Source organism: Alternaria rosae (genome assembly GCF_020736505.1).
Source record: "Alternaria rosae strain MPI-PUGE-AT-0040 chromosome Unknown BKA58scaffold_10, whole genome shotgun sequence".
NCBI classification, from domain to species: domain Eukaryota; kingdom Fungi; phylum Ascomycota; class Dothideomycetes; order Pleosporales; family Pleosporaceae; genus Alternaria; species Alternaria rosae.
This window is the reverse complement of record NW_025763579.1, coordinates 1,501,097-1,522,215: the sequence shown is the minus strand read 5'-3', so window position 1 is coordinate 1,522,215 and position 21,119 is coordinate 1,501,097. Positions and strand designations below refer to the sequence as shown.

Genomic DNA, 21,119 nt, shown 5'->3' with positions numbered 1-21,119 from the left:
GTTGGGCGGAGAATTACCTGCAGCATGAAGACTGGACGCGGGGATGCACATGCTCGACTGGTGCGAGATCACTTGTCGGATTGTCGCCCCGTAGAAGTGCGGAAATACTGATACGTACTCGGGCGTGGTAGTGACTTCTCGCGTTGGCGCTGCAGTAGGGTACGCAACTACATTGATCTGGCAGGTGCGACTGGGTGCGACTACGGTTATCGTATCGTCAAACTCATACTGTGACAGGGAAGTCTCATTGAACATGAATTTCGCCATCTTTGACAGCGATTGGGACATACGTTCGACATTCGTTGCACACATGCAGATCCCACGATGGAGGGGTAAACTTCTGCGAAACCTCTCTCCTACAAACGCACAGTCACCACGTAGCATGCCAGGCAATCAACTACTCAGCCTTACAACCCCAACACCTTTGCACATCACAAGGCTTACACAGCGTCCTCCCAGCCCATCGCAACAAAATCCAACAACACCATATCGCGCCTGTAGACAAAGGAAACCCCAAAAGCGGTGACTCACCGCCTGGACATCGCGTCCCAACACCGCTCACCTCCATCTTGTGCTTCATGCAGTGCGACACCTAGAATGCAAGTACGCCGATCCTTTGACTTCCGTAGTCGGAGTCGGTATGCATCTGTCAGATGGACATACTTGGGAGACAGCCGGGCCATGGGTGAGCCCTACAAGACGCCCCATGCCTTTGCTCTTCTACGTCCTTCATCGGCGACGACCTCCAGCGTAAAATCAAGCTTGTAGCCTGCTTGACCCAGGTAGAAGTGAACTCCGCCGATCGGCCCATTTCTGCCTCGCAGTCCTGTCCTGCCATGCACTGTGAAAGCAGCGACAAAGGCGCTTCACTTAACGCTCCTCTCCTTCCCCACGGCACGTAGTTCACAGCGCGGTAGTACCCTTCCGCTCATTCGCCTACTTGATAAGACAAGATGCTAGTTAGTCTGGATGTCGTGCATATGTCACTTGCTTTAGTTTTGCCCCAATGGACCCCACGCGGGGCGCACACAGTGTCCATCACATCACGAGGGCGGAGGGCGCTTGCACATTCCCCACGCCACACCTGGCTTGACATGTGAATTCGCCTCACGGGGTCGAGACTTTTCATGCGTGCCGCGGTTATTGTTGTTGATTCGGCATTTGAACTGCTTCACTCTGTTTCAGTTTGCGAGAGTGAGAATACTCCGCTTTCCGGGGATGTAGCAGTCATTATCTCGGGACGTGGGGTAGGATTTGGGGTGGTGGGGCGGAGCTGTGGAAGTGCACCTCCACGGTCCACACTCTTTTGCCTCTTGCTCCATACATTTCTCCAGTGTGCGGTGGAGATATAGTGGGCTTTTCAAGACCCTGATCTCTTCTTAGCCGGTTTCTTGATTTTGAAAATGGCATTTCCGTGTAGAGAAGGTGGTGGGGAGATGGCGTCATGGTGGAGACGCAAAAGGAAGTAAAGGGTCTCGGCAGTTACCGTTTCGAGTATACCTGCTGATCTGTGGATATGGTAGTGTTTGAGTGTGTGTGTTGAGATGTGTGTTCATGTGGTTGTAGATGCAAATCAGGCGGGTAATCGGCTATGGCTGTAGTTCAGATCTACATGAACGGATGAATAACTGGCCGGATGATCTATGTCTTCATCTTTGTTACACTATACTACAATTACTATCTCATCCTTTGGATGAATGATCGTTTGATATGCCCTCTCAAAAACCACGTGGTTTATTCATCAGAGCAACGCATACTTCCACAGACCATTGTCGGTCTAGATCAGCCAACTTGCGGTTCCCACGCGTACCTCATACAAGGAAAGGCCTGAACAGATCTGCAGCCTACATTAAGACAAAAAACATGCGAAGTAGGTATGCAAACGTCAACCTAGGATCCAGGGTGTTCAGCTTTATCCTTGCATGAGATGCACATACCACTCAACTACGGTTTGCCACTACAGATGCCATGTCCCAGCGAAATGAAACCCTACTTCGTAGAGGCCACGGTGCTTCTAGCCGGGGCCCAGTAGCCATCCCAATTATACTTCAGTACCTCGTTACCCCAAGACGTCCATCCGCTGACAAGGTACCGAGAAAAGACCTCAAGCGCGCTGTAATCAGTCGGATCCGCAAGAAAGGGTTCGAGTAACTGCTTCAGACATGGTTTTCGTGAGTGGATATCTGGCACAGCAGCAATAACTCTCCTCTTGACTGTTGGCGCGTGTGTCATTGTCGTCCATGAGTTCGGGGCTGCGCGACCTAGCAGTAGAATTTCATAGGGCTTGCGCATGGCGCTATCAATGTCGAACATGGGCTCGCCTTTGGTTGTTGTCTTGATCCATATCCACTCCTCGATCAAGCCCACGTTCCATATCTCAAACAGTCCACCAGAGCCGAGGACATGTTCCCTCAGCGCCTCCTTGTTCGTGATCCAGACGCCGACCAGCGCATTGTGTTCCAGATAGCTGTCGATATCCATGCTCAACAGCATCTTCTTGAGGTACGGCATGCCGCCGACTTGTTCGTACGCCCCCTTCCGCTTGGCTGAACGATTGGGCCATGGTGGATCCAACAGTACTAGGTCGAAGTGTCGTGGAAGGGTGAACTCATCTGTGAGTTCACGAAATGAGGTACGGAAGGCTTCCGACGCTGTGGAATCGCTGAGGAAGAATGTGGATCGAGGTGGTACGGTGAAACGATACTCGGGACCCAGCTGAGCAGGTTGCGACGTGTTCTGAGCGATTGATAGCGACAGGGAGTGGTGGTTGGGGTTGTGGAAGGCGCCTGTCCACGGGTCGGTTTGTGCCCCTATGTCTGGCGAGACCGTTTCCGCGACCCGTGTGTTACTTGCAGTCTCACGGGCAGGGCAGGACGACATGATCCACTTTGGTGCCACAGTGGCCGGTTCTGCGACCTCGGAAGTTGCGCCAAGAGACGCCATCATCTGCTGCAGATTGAATGCGGTATCGTCTTCCTTGCTCTCGCTCCATGAAGCCCACTCCTTCATTCGGGACTCGAGCTCTTTTTCAGAAATTTGATCAACGTCCATGGCGACATCCTTCCCACGGACTGATTCTAGGGTCATTAACTTGCGTTGTGCGCACCACGGTCCTGGAACCTGCGCGCGAATTTTGCGGAGTGCATGTTCAGCGAGAACCTTGTACCGCAGGTCGTCAAGATGCAGAGAATGGAACTCGTGTTGGGAGGCTTCTGCCACTGTCACAGGTGGCAAACTGCGGTGATTGACATGCTGCGTAGTCACCGTGCCTTGGGCTTGAGTCTCGTTCGCTCTATGTTTCTTCGCCTTGGGTCGGTAGTCTTCCTTCGATTCGATGGGCGCTTCCAAGGGCGCAGTAGAGAGCAGCACACCCGAGCGGTCGCCTTGTGCTGCTGCGATAGAAGTCGGTATGTCAATCAGAATGACGTCCGCCTCCGCGTTCTGGTAGATGATTGGATTTGACGAAGCCATGACGAGGGATAATCGAAGAGAGAAAACAGCAATGGAAAGTTCCTACCCATTCTACAGTCTTACGTCATAGCTAGTTCCCGTTTGCAATCTCATCGACAACACACCAAGTAATCATCGCGTGCTATCGTAAACACACTTCACGTAGGATATCTGATCTGAGATCTCGTGATGTTGTCGTGGTGTTGCATGGAAACCATTTTCGAAGGGTAGCGTCGGATGAACGGTCTGGGCGAAGTACCGGCCGAAAACAGCAGATCAGCCTCGGTAAACGTCATCGCGGCATCTCAAACACCAAACCACACAACGGCGTTGCTTTCTAATCCACACACACGCGACCACGCCCACGCCCCCAGAACACGTGCCTTGCCATAGCCACGCGAAACAACGACACCGAAGGAAGCGCAAACACACGATATTCATGTCGCGGTAACCCCACGCACGTCTGTTCTGGAATGTCCACGGATCTCCTCCGCTATGACGGAAGGAAAGCGAATATCATGACCACAACTGCGGCGCAAACAAACAGCGCAGGCACTACAATACCCGATCATGACGCTGCCATGTCGGCAAAGAAGGAAGGAGGCGCAGATATGGAACCGAAGAGGCAGAAGATGGACAGAAATAGCATGGAATACCTGATCAAGAGTGGATTGGCGGGTGGATTCGCAGGGTGCGCTGTATGTCAAGGCATTCCTCTACGTCTGAAATGACTTCCCGAATACGGATGCTGACATTTCATAGGCAAAGACCGTAGTAGGACCCCTCGACCGCGTCAAGATCCTCTTTCAAACCCGCAATCCCCAATTCGCAAAGTACGCCGGCTCATGGAGCGGCTTCCCCACAGCGATCCACGACATCTACACCAGCACCGGCGTACGAGGGCTCTTCAAAGGGCACTCGGCAACCCTCCTCCGCATCTTCCCCTACGCGGGCATCAAATTCCTCGCCTACGAGCAAATACGCGGACGCATAATAAAGAACAAAGCGCAGGAAACTCCCGGTCGACGCTTCCTCTCAGGCAGTCTAGCAGGCATGATGAGCGTCTTCCTCACATATCCACTGGAAGTCATCCGCGTACGCCTCGCCTTCGAAACCAGCGAACAAGGCCGCAGCAGTCTCGCAGACATCGTACGCAAAATTTACGCCGAGCAAGCACCACGTATATCACAACCGAAGAGCCCCATCACCGCAACCGCAACACAAGTCGTAGAGAAAGTCACCCCGCGCTCTGGCCTCTCCAACTTCTTCCGCGGCTTCACACCCACCCTCCTCGGCATGATACCCTACGCAGGCGCTTCGTTCCTCGCTCACGACTCCATGTCCGATCTCTTGCGCATACCCGTTCTCGCACCGTATACCACGTTACCCAACACCTCGCGCGAGGAATCCAGCACTACAAGCCATAAGCCCGCGCAGCTGCGCTACTGGGCTGAGCTAACGAGCGGCGGTATCGCAGGCTTCTTTTCACAGACTGTGTCTTATCCTCTGGAAGTCATACGGCGGCGCATGCAGGTTGGTGGTGTCGTGGGCGATGGGCATCGGCTTAGTATACCGGAGGTTACGAGGAGAATATACATGGAGAGAGGGTACAAAGGATTCTTTGTGGGGCTGACGATTGGATATGTCAAGGTTGTTCCTATGGCTGCCGTTAGCTTCTATGCGTATGAGCGGGGGAAGTATTATTTAGGGATATAAGATTAGGGTTCTGTATAGGCACAAAAGATACAGGAAGAGACCTTTGCAAGAGTGCAGAAATGGCCTATTAGCAGATACCTCATGTGCCTAGAAGTAAACACCCTTGACACAGAACTGTTATAAGAATGTCTTATCGAAGTTATTAGCATTTACCTCGTCTAAAACTAGCAGTAGTAGATAAGTATTTATTATAGATATCGAGGAGTTAGTCAAAGTAGCTATTCTAAACTAGCAAAAAAGAGGAGCAAAAAGATTAAGATAGATACAACAGCGGGCATTCGCTAGTAGTTATGTACCTAACTATGCTTTCTCTAATACTCTCTGTAAGGCAGACGTCAAGCATAGGAACGAAGCTGGTTGAATAGGTTCTATATTCAAGAGGAGAGAATAGCAGACGCAGAGCTAGAAGAGCGCGTAGCTAGAACTATATAGAGAAGAGCTAGTTAGAAGCTAGTACTAGATAGTACTAGTTCTAACTAGTGAATACTATCTGTTCGCAAAGTCTAGTAGCTTTGGAGATAGAAGTATTCGAAGTCGAAGTAAGAAGATAGCTCGAAGTATACCGTAGAGGTTTGCCGAGGCTATGTCCTTACACTCTCGCCTTATTCCAAACTACACACATTCACATTATAGTTGGGCCATGGCCTGCTGGTGGCCACCATCCCATGAGGGCGGAATCGTAAGCACAGACATGACTCTCGCAGTATTGCAAAATGGCTTCTTCGCACTCTCCTCACAGCTCTGCTTGTACTCCTCAGTGAGCGCACTGAGGTTCGTATCCTGGAGTCTCTCAATCCGTTCAGCGGTGGTGCGGAACGGTTGAGGCAGTGGAGGAAATGAAGCGGCGATGAGAGGCTGGCTGTATTCGACACCAAGCGACTCCAGAACAAGAGGCGTGATGTGAGCAGCTGAACCCAACACGCGAGGCATACCTTTAATCGTCAGCTTGTCTGTAATCCTCAGCAAATGAGAAGCTTACCGTGTCCCGCGAATCCGGCCGCAATAAAATGGCCCGGCCGCTGTGGCACCGCACCAACAAATGGAAACGCGTCTGCAGATTCGGTTTGAACTGCATTTTAGTCAGCCGAATGTACGTCAAGCTCACTGGCATGGCGATATCTTACTTCCAGTCCAGCAACCGCCTTCGTCAACTTCCTTGCTGAGCCCCGCGGGAACTGCATCCGGCGGGCCTGCGACGTCTGAGGCACCCCAAGATTCGTAGAATGCAGCTACTCCGGCAATCTGCTGATCCTCTTTATCGTTGGGAAAGCAATCTTCTGGCTTGTGGACAAGAAGCTGCCTTGCTCCTCCAATGATGATTGTGTTGTAGGGTGGAGGGAGCTGGAGATGATAATTCTGTCTTCGTCAGCGGGTCATTGATTGTGAAGAGAGCATCTGTAAGCCTTACGTTGACAACTGAGTCCCAATGCTGGGCACCAGTATGCTTTATGAATCCCGGAGGCGCTTTGATCGCGGCAATAGTCCCTCTGTCAGGCAGTATAAGATTACTGAACTCAGGAAGAAGATGAGAAGCCCATCTGTTTGTCGTGTGGACGACTGTTTTGGCACGAATGGTTCCGCGCTCAGTCTTGACTGTGATCCAGCCCTCGGCGTCTCGCGCTGAAACATCAGTGACTGGGGTATGAGCTTGCAGATTGAGATTGCCTTTCTCCAGAACGATGCGCAGAAGCGCGTGCACCAATTTGTATGGCCATCTGAGACGATATTAGTAGGGTTGCGTGGGAGCAGTACAATCGAGAGGAACCGACATTTGCCCTGCAGGATGTACCACTGCAGCCAGAGCACCCTTCATCTGCGTAAACTCCTCCGCGTCGCGTGCATCTTCGATCACTCTGCATACTTTGACGATCTCATGATCGTCGCCATGATCCCTCCGCATGGCTTCAAGTGCGCCCTTGAGCCTCGTCCAGGCCTCATCGGTCATAGCAGCATCGAACGTTTCTCCGAACTTGAGACAGACCTCTTCCGCGATGTTTTCTTCCTCAGTTAGATCCCTAAATGCCGGCAAATGAGCCATCTCATGCTCGATAAGCTCCATGGCACCATGGGGGCCAAATCGTTTCGACCATTTCGTATAGCGGGAATAAGCATGCGGCCTCAATTGTCCTCCTGTTCGTTGTTAGGTTTTTCTCCAAGGGGCAAGATGCAAGTGCCATCACCATTGCGTCCGGTGGCAGCTCCGCAAATATCACGAGCTTCTAGGAGAGTCACATGAGGCTGCCTGGAAGCATTATCTGTGTACTAACCACTCGTCAGACTTAATGAGCGGACAACCCATTTTGGTGCGGTCACAAACTTTGTTGATCCAGTAAGCTGTCGATGCGCCGGCGTAACCACCGCCGATTATTGCCACATCGGTTTCCTCTGGTAACGTCTCGCTGGAGCGGAAGTTGCGCAACGGCGATTTCGCAGCCTCGATCCAATAGGATTTGGTGGGATTGGCAGTTGGCAAAACCATGTCGAGGAATTGAGAACGACTGATTACTTTCTACAGCGGAGCAGAGAGCACTTTTCGCATGGCAATCCACATAGTACACGTTTTCATATCTGCAGTCCAACACCGCTCCAGAGCTGTTTCGAAAATCGACCGGGTACCTAGCCCGGTTATCGAGCTTACCACTTCAACTTAGGAAGTTAGAGCTTGAGAGACAATGACACCGGTCCGGAGTCTGCTGAGAATATTGCTCATCGTTATCGTACCTAGGTACCTATGTGTTAGTGGCAGAACCGGGTAAGCGATCCGGTCGCGATCGATAACCACTTGGCCCGAGCGCTGCGGCAGTCACCTCAGACCGGGCCGGCCTTCTATCATCTACCGGTACCGTTACTCACTATGGCAAACGATGAGAGTACTATGCATGACGCAGGGGCCTGTTCTCCATGAGTCTTTTACTCCTTATGCCAAGTCGACATATCTTGCATCAACCGCTGTCGAGCTCCTTGATTTTGGTCATCACACACCATACCAACAGTCAAAATGACACAGCCTCTCAAGCATGTCGTTTTCGACGTCGTCGGCACCTGCGTATCGTTCGACGCCTACTACGAACGCATAGACTCAGTCTTGGGTGCAAAACTTCGCCATCACCACATAACCCCGCAACACTTCGGGTACACCTGGCAGACAGCTGCTGAGCTGGAATTCACCTTCTTGTCCATCTCCGAAAGCTACAAGCCTTATAAGGATGTTCTCCGAGGACTATTTTACCGTACCCTTAGTCTTTGTGGCATCGCCGATACTCGGGCTGTAGCCACTGAAGAGGAGCGGGAACAATGCATCGAAGGCTATTCCGCTTTACAGCTGCGACCTGGCTGTCAGGAGACGTTCCAGTTGCTGCGCGACAACGGCTTTACCGTCTGGTGTTTCACCACCGGGGATGTGCAACGCGTCAGAGGCTATTTCGAGCGCGCCGGTGTAGACATGCCGCTGGAGAATTTTGTTAGTTGCGACAACATAGGCGTGGCCAAACCCGCTCTGCTCGCCTATCAGGCTGTACGGAAACGACTTGGAGCAAACGATGTGAAATGGTTCGCTGCCGCGCACATGTGGGATGTCGCAGCGGCCACAAAAGCTGGTTTTCGTGGAGCATGGAGCTCGGTGTACGAGAAGGAAGCTTGTCTCGACGTTTTTAGTGATGTGAAATTAGAGGTGGTGGCTGGAAGTCTCATAGAAATGGCGCAGCAGATTGTAGAGAAGTCTCAATGACATCAGCAAAGAATATTCATTTCCACATGCCCTTTCCCATACACCCCTCCCTGCGTTTTGCCCGATGTTCGCCATTATCTCTTGTCAGGATGCGGACTAGCAGGTGTATCGCCGTCTGTGATAAGCCGGGGCTATTACTAACCGATAACGGACAAGCTTTGTGCGGAGCGTCCCTGCAGGTGGCTGGACGGCTTCAACGTCGCTGCATTGCGCGTCATTCAGCTGTCTTATCGCTCGCGCTTCAGTAGGTGGGCGTTGGTGACAGCTGCGAACTCACGACGTATGCTCAAAGCCCTTCCGCCGACCCAATCCCTTCAGCTCATACCTAGTATTGTTTTGTTCAGTTCGAGCTATGGACGTCGAGCCTCCAAGACCCACCAAGAAGCGTCATCTAGCGGCAGAAGAGCGACAACGAGCAGTTCGCGCGTAAGACCCACCACTGTCTCGCCGAAGAACGCGGGGTAGAGTCTTGACTGACAAGCATCGCATAGGTGTGATGAGTGTCGCCGTCTCAAAGAGAAATGTGAGGACGGGTCACCGTGCAGACGCTGTCGCCATCTGCGGCGACCGTGTAGATACAATGTTGCACCTGCTGCAGTGGACAAGCGAGGACCGGGCCTTCCCGACTCGCCCAATGAGCTGATGGAACGCATGCGATGCATGGAGTTCATAATCAAACACCATTTTCCCAATCTCGCCCTGGATATCGTCTCTCTACAACGCACGTGCGATTCCCTGTCTTCGCCCACTCCACCACGCGACCAGAACGCGATCGTACCCGAGTCTATCGAGCTGTCGGTGAATGCTCAAGTGTCTGACAGCCCTGATATTGGAGACGAGGATTGTACCATTGACCGCGTAGACGGCACGACGGTCCGTACGTGCTTCTTAAACCTCCTCGTAATTCCGCAGGCACACTGACGAGAGCTTTGGTCGCTGTACAGATTACTCAGGCGAGTTCTCCCATTGGAACTTTTCCATGCACATCAAACGCAATATAGACGAACTTATGGCCAAAGCCAATGTGCAGGTACGTACGGTTAGCCTAGTCTATTCCCATTTGCTCACCATATCTATCAGAATTCAGAAAACGTAACGCGAGTACCAGATTTTATTCGCGTCGGCGAGGCAGATCCAGCCTCGACTTCGATCTCGGACATTCTTGCTGTTGTGCCACCCCGTCCGGTTGCCACTTTCTTGACCAATGTCTTCTTCAATCATGCCACAAGCGTCTACTACTATGTAGACCGACGCTGGCTTGACGACATCCTAGACAGGATATACACCAACCCCATCCCACTTCGCTCCAAAGATGTTACTGCAATATGTGTAGTACTGATGGTGCTGGCAGTCGGAACCCAATACGTCCATTTAGAATCACCCGATCGCCACAAGACTTGCAGCACGGGCGTTCCAACAAACTCCGAAGTTCAGAGTAGTTGGGAGCTCGAAATTGGATCCGGCTTTTACCGTCACGTAGCAAAGCTTCTTTCGGAAGTCATCCACGCTGGCTCGCTGCTCAGCGTCCAAGTACTTTTGCTTCTCGGACTATATTCCTTACCCATTGATGCATCTGGGCTGAGTTACATCTATTTAAACTTGGCTATCAAGGTGGCCATACAAAACGGAATGCACCGAAAGGTCTCGCGCAACGTCCTCGATGCGAGAACCAAAGAAGTCAGGCGTCGCATTTGGTGGACAGTGTACTGCATGGAAAGGTTTGTTGGTTCTTGACTCTCCGATACCACCTCGTCCTCTTGCTCACAAATCTGACCTACTAGAAAAATTGGTATATACCACGGCCGCCCAATATCCATAGTAAGATCCGATATCGATGCAGATTTACCTCAGGGATCTGAAACACACCTCATGAATGATGACCATTTCGATCCTCAAGGTCTCCTGGAATCAATCAAGCTCACAAGGCACGCTGAAGCATTCCTCCACGAAATGTAAGTCCAGATCAAGACTTTCTTGATACACAGAAATAGAAGACAATCAACTGACTATGTTTTGCAAGATCATGTCTCCGAACATGTGCGAACGCTGAAGTCGGGGTGATTCTGAATCGTATCAAGCGCATGAAGGCGGATCTGCAAGGACCCTGGTCGCCTCCTCGCGGGAGTGCATTATTGCCAACCGCGAACCACCAAGCAGAGTTACCAAAATCCCGCGCATTGATTCACTCTCGACTGGAGTGCTGCCTGTTGCACATGTTTATCGGACGACCCTTCATCCTCGCGCACCGTCAGGCGCGGACCCATGTACATTCCAAGGACGCCAATGCCGCATCCCCAGAATTACGCCGGAGGAAAGCATCCGAGTCCCATTCACAGTGGGACTTCCTGGTCCAGGACTGCGTTGCGGCTGCGAAGGAAGTCATCAGCGCATGTCAAATCATGCAGACGGGCGACATGGGCCTTGCAAAGTCGTCATATGCCGAGTATAGTTCCTGCCGCGCGTCTCTGCTGGTCTTGATCGCCTATAGCATATGTTACCGTACAAACGAGTTCGCAAACACCCTACAAATAGGTCTTCAAGCGATCAGAGAAATGGCTTCGGCGGGCGATTCCGCGCGTTCAGAAGTGTCGCTCCTAGAGACATTGGAAGCGGCGCTGCATCGACTTCACGTTTTCAATCCATTACCAAGTCAACCTGCAGTCACGGAAGCGAATGATTCAGCTGAAGAAGGCTACAACGGTCTTCTTAACTGGTATAAGAAAGCGGAAAGGACCACGAATCCTCGTTTTGGGCCTTTAGCATCCGAACATGCGAATGTACAGGCAGCAACAGCGCAAGGCCCAAGGATGACACCAAATGGAGCGGATGCAACAGTGGACAGTATGCCAAGCTATGTACCCCTTGATGGCTATCCGTTCGATTTTGATCTACTCAACTCTGATGGAGGCGTGGCGTTCTTCACCTCGGACTTTGATGACCATGGTAACACAGAGAGGGAGTTCTTTGAGAGCCTTTCATGGCTACCGAAGTGACGTTGTGCATACGCTAGAATCGCCAATGTATGAGCGATGAAGGGCGTTATTTTAACTCTTTTCGCCAACAAGGTGCGTGTGAAAGTTGGTGGATGAATCTTCGCATTGCAAATGGGTACAATTCAGGTCCCAACTCGTCGTTTTATCTCATGGTCACAACCGTGCTTGAGCAGGCTCGCTTTCCGCAATCTGTTGCCACATCTTGAGAGACACATGTTCTTTGTGCTGGTACCATCTACTCCTGGTGATGCGGTATGGCACAGGAAGATCCACATCCTCTGCATCGCCCGTGATGACCATGGAAGCGACGGCTTTCGCACAGAAGAAAATCTGCGGCATACCGTGCCCGCTGAATCCTGCGCACATATACTGGCCGGGTTTTTCGCAGACTGGACCAACATAAGGGAACCCGTCGTTGGAATAGCCCATAACTAACACGGAAGAAGATAAGTCAGTTCTCAAACATTCAATCGTGGACGCTGGTGCAGACATGACACTTACTACCGGTCCAGAGGTCTTCTGTGTGTGCACCACTGTTCTCCCACCCGCGGAAATGCCGTTGCATGTAACCATCAAAGTAATGCCGGGCGCCATCCATCAGTCTGCTGTCGTCGGATACATCAAACCATTCGTCCAAGTCTTTGTAGTAGTCGCGCCTTCCGCCCCCGACGATGATACTACCGTCCGGTCGAGGAATCATGTAGTCGTACTCATAGTCGGAAAACCGCATCATATAGCTATCAGTTATTCTTGGTGCATTCTCGCCCGCCAAGCGCGCTACTATGCCTCTCACTGGGACGACTTTGTCCTTCATCTCCGGTACGAGAGCAGACGTGTAACCGTTCGTAGCATAAACGAGAATGCTAGTCTTGACGGGGCCGCGCGGTGTATTCACGACCCAATGATGATCTTTTGCGCCTCCATCGGCTGCCGAGACGGATGTTACTGAGGTATGTGTTTGCAAGTTGACACCCATAGATACCGCTTTTTGTAGCAAGTGCGCCACAAGTCGGTAAGGCCACAAACGAGCGGCACTATATGTATGGCAAGACTTTGCACCCCAAACGCCGGAAACCTATGGGCTTAGTCAGACCTCTCCAAAGAAACGATTCAACGAAGCATATCAAGATGTTCAACTCCCAACACTACATACCTCTTCTGCTTCGCTGCCTGAAGTAAACTTTATCCCTTTCGCAGTTGAGATATCCGCTTTAGCGATTTTCGCGATGTCAGCTTTGATTTTATCGCGACCGGCTTCATAAAAGCAGACATCTGTGACCCTGGTCTCTTCGAAGTCGCAGTCACAATTTTCACGCCGAACAAGTTCTTTGATTGCGTCGACCTGGCGGGCCTCGAATGTAGCCACGTGCTCCGCGACCGCTTTCCCATGCGTCTCCAGTACGCTGGCCGCTCTTGACAAAGGATCTGGTTTTAAATGACCGCCTAGATTCTCAGACTTAGTACGTGCGAGATTGAACTTGGATCTCAAGGGCATATGATATGTACCGTTACGTCCGGTAGCGCCAGAGCAGGCCTCGCGTGCCTCAAGGATAAGTATTGATGAAATTGGGCGATCGCGACGCTCAAACTCTTCGATTATGTGATGCACAATCGATGCTCCAGCATACCCCGCGCCAATGATTACAATATCAACCTGCGTGGGAAGATGTTCAGTGCTGCGATGGTTGTCGATGGGCCCAACTTGTTTTCTCCAATATGAGGGAACAGCATCCGCTACGGGGAAAGGTTTGACGCCAGGACCAGGAAAAGACATGTTGGAGATGTAGGGTGTGAATCATATGCATATATTGGTGGTAGTTTTACGGAATTATCCTAAGTGCAAGGTGGGCTATGTAGGTACTCACGCTTAGTCATTCACAGGGCAGGTTCGCTTCTACTGTACCCAACCTGGGAACTTGCGTACTTTAATCAGACAGATAGAATACGTAAGCCCAGAACATTAGTCCTTAGCTTCAAGTGGCTGCGCAAGACGGTGATCATTAGGCAATTGCGACCGGGCCGGTCTCCGGTCCGGTCACCGATAAGGACCCAGTTGACATTGCCGCCCAGCAACCAAACATCCGTTCAGAGCAGCACAATCCGGTTTAGAAGCTATTTTTCCGTGTGATAGCAAACGCAGTGTTGGAAAAGCTCTCCGGTCTTACCTTTCACCGAAAACGCTGCATCAGATGCGAGATGATCGGGCAATTTTACTGGACAATATCCATCAGCAACGGCTGCTCGGGTGCTAGAGAAGGAGTCGTGCGAATAAGTATAGGAAAACAGTCCGGTTAGCAGGGTACAACTTTACAGTAAGGGCACAATCTTTATTATGATAGATGTTCTGAACGACTTGATAATTGCTATCCACAGCGGGGCCCTGAAGACGCTTTCCCAAATTCCAGCTCGCGGCACACGCGTCTGCGATCCTTCTGTTGAGAGCCATCACGCGCGACACAAACTTCATTCAGTGGTGACATTGCTCAACGGTCTCCTGGGCATCTTGGTGATCAACATGACCATACTAGGCACAGTAAGAACCAGCAAACCACAGTTCACATAGATCGGAACCACAGGAGCGATGCTACTCGCTGAGCTCAGACCATAGGAAACTGCCTGGCCCGCCGTCTCAAATGCGCGAAACAAGCCTCCCACCCGTGAAGAATCACCCATGTCGTTGGAGAATGTGCCGAGAATCCAATATAGTGTCAATTGCGTCCAGTAGCCGCTCACGAAGATGATAAGGTACGGCACGTATGCCCTTGCCCATCTACCAGATTCTCTATTGTTCAAATCAGTCTCAGTCACACTGGGGCATGCCTCTCTGCGAGATAACTTACGATTCGTAATCCAGCGCCGATCTATCGCCGAGGTAGTGGTACTCAAAAGCGACCCAGATGAAACAGCCGGTTTGTGGCAAGATCCAGAGCAAGAATGCAGCCCATGCCTTGGGCCGTTGGGGCCACCGTTGACTGTCTAGAAGTTTGCCGAATATGACGACCGAAGGAATCGTGATAGCGGCTGTACTAGTCAGCATGTAGTCAGCGGTTCCCAGAATCCATACTTACGGATAAGAAAAGATGAAAGAGCGCGTGCGCGGACCGAGAAGTGTAGCGAGAGATAGGTACCCATCGTCCCTCCGTAAAAGAAAGAATAGAACGAGGGCAGAAAGATCAACCAGACCTGGCATGATATTAGGTGCTCCGAAGTTCGAAGATTAATTCTTTTCTTACCTTGCTGCTTTGTAGATAACTCCACAGAGCAACGAATTCCTGCGTCCAAGTGACCCTTCCCGACATGTGGACTTTGCTGCCATCGCGACGACGCACTCGGGATGTGGGGGACAATGACAGTGCCCAGAGAACTCCAGTGCATTCTGCTATTGGTTAACAACTGTGCACTCAGAGCAGATGCCTAGGTATCCGCCACGTACCGAACCCAACAAAGATCAGATATGTCGACCATGCAATGCCTCCAGCAGAGGCTCTGTCTGAATTCGTGGAAAAGTTTATCGCGCCACCGATCAAGCTTCCGGAGCTTCGCATAGCCGACCAGATGCCTGTCAGAGGTTAGTGAAATAATCATACTTCAGGTCGCACGCAGATGCTTACCAAGGTATAAACCCTTCTCTTCTGGCCTTGGGTAGCATAACATGGCCGTCGTTTCGCCGACGTAAAGAAACCCACCCGCTAGACCGTTGATAACCTGGCCCCATCAGTATGTTTCCTTTGTATGTATGAGTGATTATCGTACATTGGATGCTATGAGGTACCAGTCGACGCCGAATCTAGCGTTTAAATAGTACGCAGATCCTTGGAGGGGCATTGTAAGAGCCGCAATGAAGCACGCCCATTTGATCCCTATCCTGTTGATGATGGGGCCTCCGAGGATAGTACTGATGAAGCTCATGGCGTAACTCAGCGAATTCGCAAGATTCGCTAGCCATGGCGTAGACAGACCGCCTCCTCCTAGATTGGATATAGCATCACTTATGGCTGGGCCAACCAATGAAAGCCTTAATCATGTTCAGCATCCGGATGGTAGTCGCTGAGAGGATTACTTACGCTCCGAACATCACCATCTGGAATAGCACGCTCCGGTACAAAGTCGACCATTTCCAAGATCGCAGAAAGTCGTAATCAATAACTTCTTCCTGCGATCCGATCGCGATGTCCTCACCACCGTCATTCTCCGTGTCCTTCACTTTGGCGTCTTTGGCGTCTTTAGTCTGCGAGTAATCCATGACAAAACTTTTACTGAACACCGTTCATGATACGCTTCTATTTTATGTAGGACTTGAGTGCTAGAGAATATCGGCCGGCAACGTGATTGGGAGATGGTGCCCCTTGTTTACTCCAGATAAGCATTGCACCGGCCCGGTCTGTAGCGCGACTGATTAGACATGGTATCATACGGGCGACTCGTAGAGTACGTGCTTATCGAGCATGGATGAAACCGCGAAAACTATTATTGTGTATATTCACGACAAGTGAAGAGTAATGACGTGGTCGAAAGATATCTGGGAGACCAGTCTCAGCAGTCGAAAACCAGGTCCACTTCCTCGTCAATTCGCGTGTAAGTCTCAATAGTGTATTGTGTTGCTGTCCCAGTCCGTCCTATAGCTACCGTTTCGAGCGCTAGCCCACAAGCTCCGGCAATGTTACCCTTGCCAACCGAGAACGGCGTCCATTTTCCGTCCATGCCGTCTGTGTCACTAAGCCCTTCTTGTGAGCATGGGGTAGTAGCCGTGCTCGGCCATCGCGCTCTTCTCAAGTTGCTCTGAGCCTTTACAGCCTATTCGCTATGAGCATGTGGATGCTAGGCACGAGTCTGAACGTTACAAGGATGCTTGTGAGCTCTAAGAAAGCTAATCGATGTCCTCAAAAAACAACCGAAAGGCAGCTGCGCGCAATATAAGCGTTGTTGGGAGTGACGAGAAGCGCCGGTGTTGGAATTGCGGGGTGTGGAGATACCTCCACTCTTCTAAACACGCGCACCAATCAAGCCACTAGTATTACTGTACAACCCTTTCTTCCAATGGGGGGAGGGATTCAAGTTCCTAGCCCACGACCGCGAACATGCGCACATCTAGGCGACAGGTCTCAGGAGTACAAATGGCCGTTAACAGTCATTTGTGGCTATAGTGGTGGGGTGCCAAAGTGACAGAGTTGCGTTTCCGAAAATAGTAAATTGACCTCAGAACGGCACCGTAGCTTCTGACGGATCGCGAGGGAGAACTAATTTCCATGATCCTATGGCCGTATGTACTAAGTTGACCAACCTTAGACATCATAAACTCGATTGACGCCAGCGATCAAGCAATGTGCGTCTGCATCGAATTACGACAATTCTGCACTGGAACATCGGCCAGTCAGCGATGTACGATGAGAGGGCGTGGAGGATGGTATATGCTGGCGCATGCTGTGGGTTGCATCATACGCGGATGCGGCGCATTGTTTTCGCGATATGTGTTGCTTGTAGGGTTTTTGCTCAAGTGAGATCGCACTCACCGTGGTCATTGGCATGGGGTCGAACATGATGATCCAGGACCTTCTTGCACCTGCCTGGCTTGCAGATATCTAGGCATCATCCGTCCTCAAGGATTGCTTATCAAATGCGCACGGTGGTCAGTCAGAGTCAACCTTGGAAGTCGGCGTTGTATCATCGTTGATGGCGAGCTATTTGTGGGAGCGATGAGAATCTATCAGCGTCGCTGCTGTTTGTATTGTTCGATTACTAGAACATCTCAGAGAGTTTAATGGGTGACATGTTTTTGTTTGAAGTTTTTGGAGAGAAGACTATCGCTATCAAGTTTGAGTCACTGTATGGTAGGTGCAGTATCGTGGCGAGGTATACTCACATTGGTATTCAGCCAGGCTAAGTCTATACACGTGTGACTGATGAAGTCAGGCTTCTAACACTGATCGGCCCACAGTCGGTATCTATATCGATCGTCTGCAGATCAACGCTGATTTTGAAGGTATGCTTGGGTTTGACATAAATCCAGCTGTTCATGAGCGGAAGCTTTGGTAGTTCTTTGACCAAATCTTCCCATACGATACCGTCTTTACTAGCTTTGTCTTTGAACAACAATCTCGTCTCGCGAAGATGATCTTTCGCAAGGAAGACCTTCGGAGCTTTTTCGTGATGAGCTGGACAGACAATTGGACAGACAACGACCATCTCGGCCGTATACCCCGCTATCGTTACGCTGAACTGAGCAGCCAGTACCGATTGGCTTGCATTGTGATTCGAGGGCTTTGGAATAAGAAACATCCTGTCCAAGTGATCCCATGCATGCAGCGGAGCCACCGATCGCATTCGCAGATGCTCCTGTACGGGAATATGGAGCGCATCGAGACGAAAGGACACCAGACGGTTAACTGAATGTTTAAGGAAGGCATCCGTTGAGAGGTAGACTGTATGCATGAGTTCCTGCGCGGAGTATGTGATAGATTTATGCGGCAGCCTGGCCAAAGGTAGACCGCCAATGCGGCAAAACAGCCCGGGACCGCATTTTCGGAGAAAGATGCCTATACTGCTGTCGTCTTTTTTCGACTCCCCGACCAAAAGGACGTAATGTCTCGGAACTTCGGTATAACCGCGCTCACCGTACCAACCATATATTTCGAAGTCGCCGCCAAGCAGTAGGCCTCGGTTTGTGACAGAAAACTCGGCTAGTTGGTGTTTGTGGACGCCTGTGTCAAACACATCCTCAAAAGCGGCCGGTGAGCTTGCAAATATCTCAACGAGGCTGTTGATTTGATGCTCCGACACACTGCTCCAGGCGAAGATGCTGAGGTCGTTGTCGCGCTTGATGATCTCTTCTTGCAGACGTCGGAACGCCTTTTTGCCCTCGCCGTAGATCAACGGCATGTTAACGTCGAATATACCGAGGAGGCAGTACGCCATGTCTTCTTTTCGTTTTGTTTGTCGTTGCGAAGCCCATGACATGCGAGCAGAAACTGATTGTTCGGCTATGATGTCCCTCCGCGCGTGGGTCAATACGGACTCGGGTATGTTGGTGAACCTGGATATGGCGGCGGCTTGGTCGTGTTTGGTTCCGACGAATCTCCATCCTTGGGCGTAGAACTCGACAATCCCTGGAGCAAGCAGTTCTTGTAGCGTCCAGCCTCTAGAGAACCATCGGCATTGTGAAAGTCCTTCTTTGAGTAATGTGCCATCGGGGTAGTCTTCGAGATAGGCATAGCAGACGATGGCCTGTCTGTAGTATTGGAACATGGAGTTGATTGACTCGGTTAACTCAGCGCTGCTGGATTTATTAACTGTAAATAGTGAAATAGCTGTTAGCGGATACAGAAGGCTACAGCTTGCGACGAACTACTTCGTAGCAATAAGGGAAATCACTAACTGTTAAAAGTCTTGTTAGTTGAGCCAACACGATGGGTATGGAAAACTAACCTGCAGCATGTATCGACCCAGAAGTATCTTAGGTTATTTTGCAAAGCCTGCTCTGCACAGTAACGAATCTTGCGATAGCCTTGTTTCTGTTCTCCAGTCCCGTCTATCATGTCGCGATAGCTAAGTTCTTCGCTATCTGGGCCCCAGGTATGTGAAAGGATGGCGTACGGTGGGATGTCATCTTCAATGAATTCCACGAGGCTGAGGCGTTCATCGTCCGCAATGTGTAAGAGACGCATTGGATAGTACAGTACGTGTTATAAGTGAGAGTTTAACATGTATCTGTGAGCAAAATATAGAGCTCAACTAAGATTACTGCGCGCTAGCCTGGAAGGTCGGATAAACGGGAAAGGCGCGCAAGGAGGGTGCGGCTAGGACGCCTAAGGCAGAACCCGCTATTCCCGCTACTTTCTTAAAACAAGATGTCTCCTATCTAGGCTAGATTAGATATGTAAGGGGCCTCGGTATGTGCGGCATGGTAAAATAAAAAGCAGGGATTCCACCAAGTGAAGAATACCCCACAAGGACCACACAATAGCGCAAAAAAAATCCTGGAGTATCTGACAATGCCAGACGAATGCTGAACAGAGTGGGACTCGAACCCACGCCACTTTCGTGACCAGGAAATATTGCTAAGAGTAACCTTAACCTGGCGCCATAACCAGCCTATTGATTGTTAGGACGAAGCTTGTGAGATGGTGGGAAGAGGGATTTCTTACTCGGCCATCTGTCCTTCTCTAGGAATCGATGAGGAAATGGTGAGGCCGTATATCCATATTGTAGCGTTTTCGATGGTTGTGAGAAAACTCACTTGAGCGATGTGGGGTATTTTGGTAAGATGGACCACGCCAACGCCAACCATGGACCAGACTCAACCTAGAAAACGAAAACATTCAAGATCAGCGTTGCTATCGAGACACCTAATACCGGGAAGAAACTATGTGGTACTTCGCAATCTAAATAGGTTTAAGACCATGAGTTGATCAGATTCCAGGGCAGGGTAGACTTCTGGGTTATTTATCTCTGATGTGCATCACTTCTTTTCCTTTGAGGAGTCAGAGCTTTTACCCTTCTGCAACATTGACTGGCCGATGCATGCTTCCAGAAAGGCTGTCTCACGACTTGCGGAACAGTGGCAGAGCATACCCCAACTCTAAAATGCACACTACATTCCGCACCTCAAGAACAAAGAAGAAGGCCGAGTACGGTTTTACTGCTACCCCTCACACTAGGAAGAACCCTGGGAGTGAACAGGTGCCCTGCTGTCTACATCTGTGGAAGGAACAAAAGTTAACCAACCTTGAAGGCAACGTAGACATCTAAGTTTGATTTCTTCAACGGGCGCTCAATACCACCTCAAATGGAGTGGCTGAACGCAGTGCTGCTGGTTAGTTGGCAAAGCAGAATATTTTCGGGGCTTCTGTGATCTCTTGGCTCATGCATGTGCGCAAATGCGCATCTGCGCACCGTAATCGACGGTAAACATTCCCTTCCCAATGCAGTATTCGGCATCGGTCCGTCATCTCTCGGCCACATGTTACAATGAGCGCTTGAATCAATACGTCCGTTGTAATATTTAGGTGTGGTGCATCGGCGGGACAGCCACCGTATCTTCCCCCCGCGATACGAGTACTGCCTGCACATCTAAGCACGGATCAGCAGCCACATTGCTGCGCCTCGCGTGACTTCACCGCCCAGCTCCACCACCAGCCTCCCCTGCACCAACCCAGCTAGCATGAGCTCCGTGAAGCATACATCCCCGCATTGAGATGGGCGCGCGCAAATGCAGCCATCGCTTGCGGTAAACCGCC

The 21,119-nt window shown here is 50.8% G+C and overlaps 8 protein-coding genes across 8 annotated transcripts; 3 read left to right on the top strand and 5 right to left on the bottom strand.

Moving 5' to 3' along the window:
- Positions 1 to 1,670: 1,670 nt before the first annotated feature.
- On the bottom strand, positions 1,671 to 3,681 carry BKA58DRAFT_47894 (MT-A70-domain-containing protein). Its single transcript, XM_046175339.1, has one exon. It carries the CDS (start codon positions 3,469 to 3,471, stop codon positions 1,990 to 1,992), a length of 1,482 nt encoding a protein of 493 aa, XP_046021591.1. The 5' UTR covers positions 3,472 to 3,681; the 3' UTR covers positions 1,671 to 1,989.
- Positions 3,682 to 4,031: 350 nt separating this feature from the next.
- On the top strand, positions 4,032 to 5,166 carry BKA58DRAFT_323032 (ADP,ATP carrier protein; the record flags this gene model as incomplete). The annotated part of the gene is made up of 2 exons (XM_046167893.1): positions 4,032 to 4,148; positions 4,213 to 5,166. 2 exons carry the CDS (start codon positions 4,032 to 4,034, stop codon positions 5,164 to 5,166), a joined length of 1,071 nt encoding a protein of 356 aa, XP_046021590.1.
- A 352-nt stretch (positions 5,167 to 5,518) lies between these two features.
- On the bottom strand, positions 5,519 to 8,001 carry BKA58DRAFT_392952 (FAD dependent oxidoreductase). Its single transcript, XM_046171048.1, has 7 exons — positions 7,484 to 8,001; positions 7,347 to 7,428; positions 6,936 to 7,296; positions 6,575 to 6,881; positions 6,291 to 6,522; positions 6,146 to 6,235; positions 5,519 to 6,098 (listed from the first exon to the last, which is right to left on the bottom strand). The coding sequence occupies exons 1-7, from the start codon at positions 7,643 to 7,645 to the stop codon at positions 5,794 to 5,796; spliced, it is 1,539 nt and encodes a 512-aa protein (XP_046021589.1). The 5' UTR covers positions 7,646 to 8,001; the 3' UTR covers positions 5,519 to 5,793.
- Positions 8,002 to 8,010: 9 nt separating this feature from the next.
- On the top strand, positions 8,011 to 8,966 carry BKA58DRAFT_392951 (haloacid dehalogenase). The gene has a single exon (XM_046171047.1). It carries the CDS (start codon positions 8,165 to 8,167, stop codon positions 8,891 to 8,893), a length of 729 nt encoding a protein of 242 aa, XP_046021588.1. The 5' UTR covers positions 8,011 to 8,164; the 3' UTR covers positions 8,894 to 8,966.
- A 245-nt stretch (positions 8,967 to 9,211) lies between these two features.
- On the top strand, positions 9,212 to 11,886 carry BKA58DRAFT_448982 (fungal-specific transcription factor domain-containing protein; the record flags this gene model as incomplete). Its single annotated transcript, XM_046174295.1, has 6 exons — positions 9,212 to 9,319; positions 9,385 to 9,770; positions 9,838 to 9,923; positions 9,974 to 10,611; positions 10,819 to 10,845; positions 10,914 to 11,886. The coding sequence occupies exons 1-6, from the start codon at positions 9,246 to 9,248 to the stop codon at positions 11,884 to 11,886; spliced, it is 2,184 nt and encodes a 727-aa protein (XP_046021587.1). The 5' UTR covers positions 9,212 to 9,245.
- Positions 11,887 to 11,962: 76 nt separating this feature from the next.
- BKA58DRAFT_47836 (FAD dependent oxidoreductase) lies at positions 11,963 to 13,821 on the bottom strand. Its single transcript, XM_046175338.1, has 4 exons — positions 13,393 to 13,821; positions 13,040 to 13,329; positions 12,388 to 12,961; positions 11,963 to 12,317 (listed from the first exon to the last, which is right to left on the bottom strand). Exons 1-4 carry the CDS (start codon positions 13,658 to 13,660, stop codon positions 12,040 to 12,042), a joined length of 1,410 nt encoding a protein of 469 aa, XP_046021586.1. The 5' UTR covers positions 13,661 to 13,821; the 3' UTR covers positions 11,963 to 12,039.
- Positions 13,822 to 14,124: 303 nt separating this feature from the next.
- Positions 14,125 to 16,205, bottom strand: BKA58DRAFT_346587 (major facilitator superfamily domain-containing protein). Its single transcript, XM_046168433.1, has 8 exons — positions 15,951 to 16,205; positions 15,640 to 15,901; positions 15,498 to 15,591; positions 15,320 to 15,445; positions 15,120 to 15,262; positions 14,955 to 15,069; positions 14,727 to 14,907; positions 14,125 to 14,668 (listed from the first exon to the last, which is right to left on the bottom strand). Exons 1-8 carry the CDS (start codon positions 16,127 to 16,129, stop codon positions 14,350 to 14,352), a joined length of 1,419 nt encoding a protein of 472 aa, XP_046021585.1. The 5' UTR covers positions 16,130 to 16,205; the 3' UTR covers positions 14,125 to 14,349.
- Positions 16,206 to 17,446: 1,241 nt separating this feature from the next.
- BKA58DRAFT_47792 (uncharacterized protein) lies at positions 17,447 to 19,568 on the bottom strand. Its single transcript, XM_046175337.1, has 3 exons — positions 19,309 to 19,568; positions 17,747 to 19,159; positions 17,447 to 17,690 (listed from the first exon to the last, which is right to left on the bottom strand). The coding sequence occupies exons 1-2, from the start codon at positions 19,545 to 19,547 to the stop codon at positions 17,770 to 17,772; spliced, it is 1,629 nt and encodes a 542-aa protein (XP_046021584.1). The 5' UTR covers positions 19,548 to 19,568; the 3' UTR covers positions 17,447 to 17,690; positions 17,747 to 17,769.
- Positions 19,569 to 21,119: the final 1,551 nt, after the last annotated feature.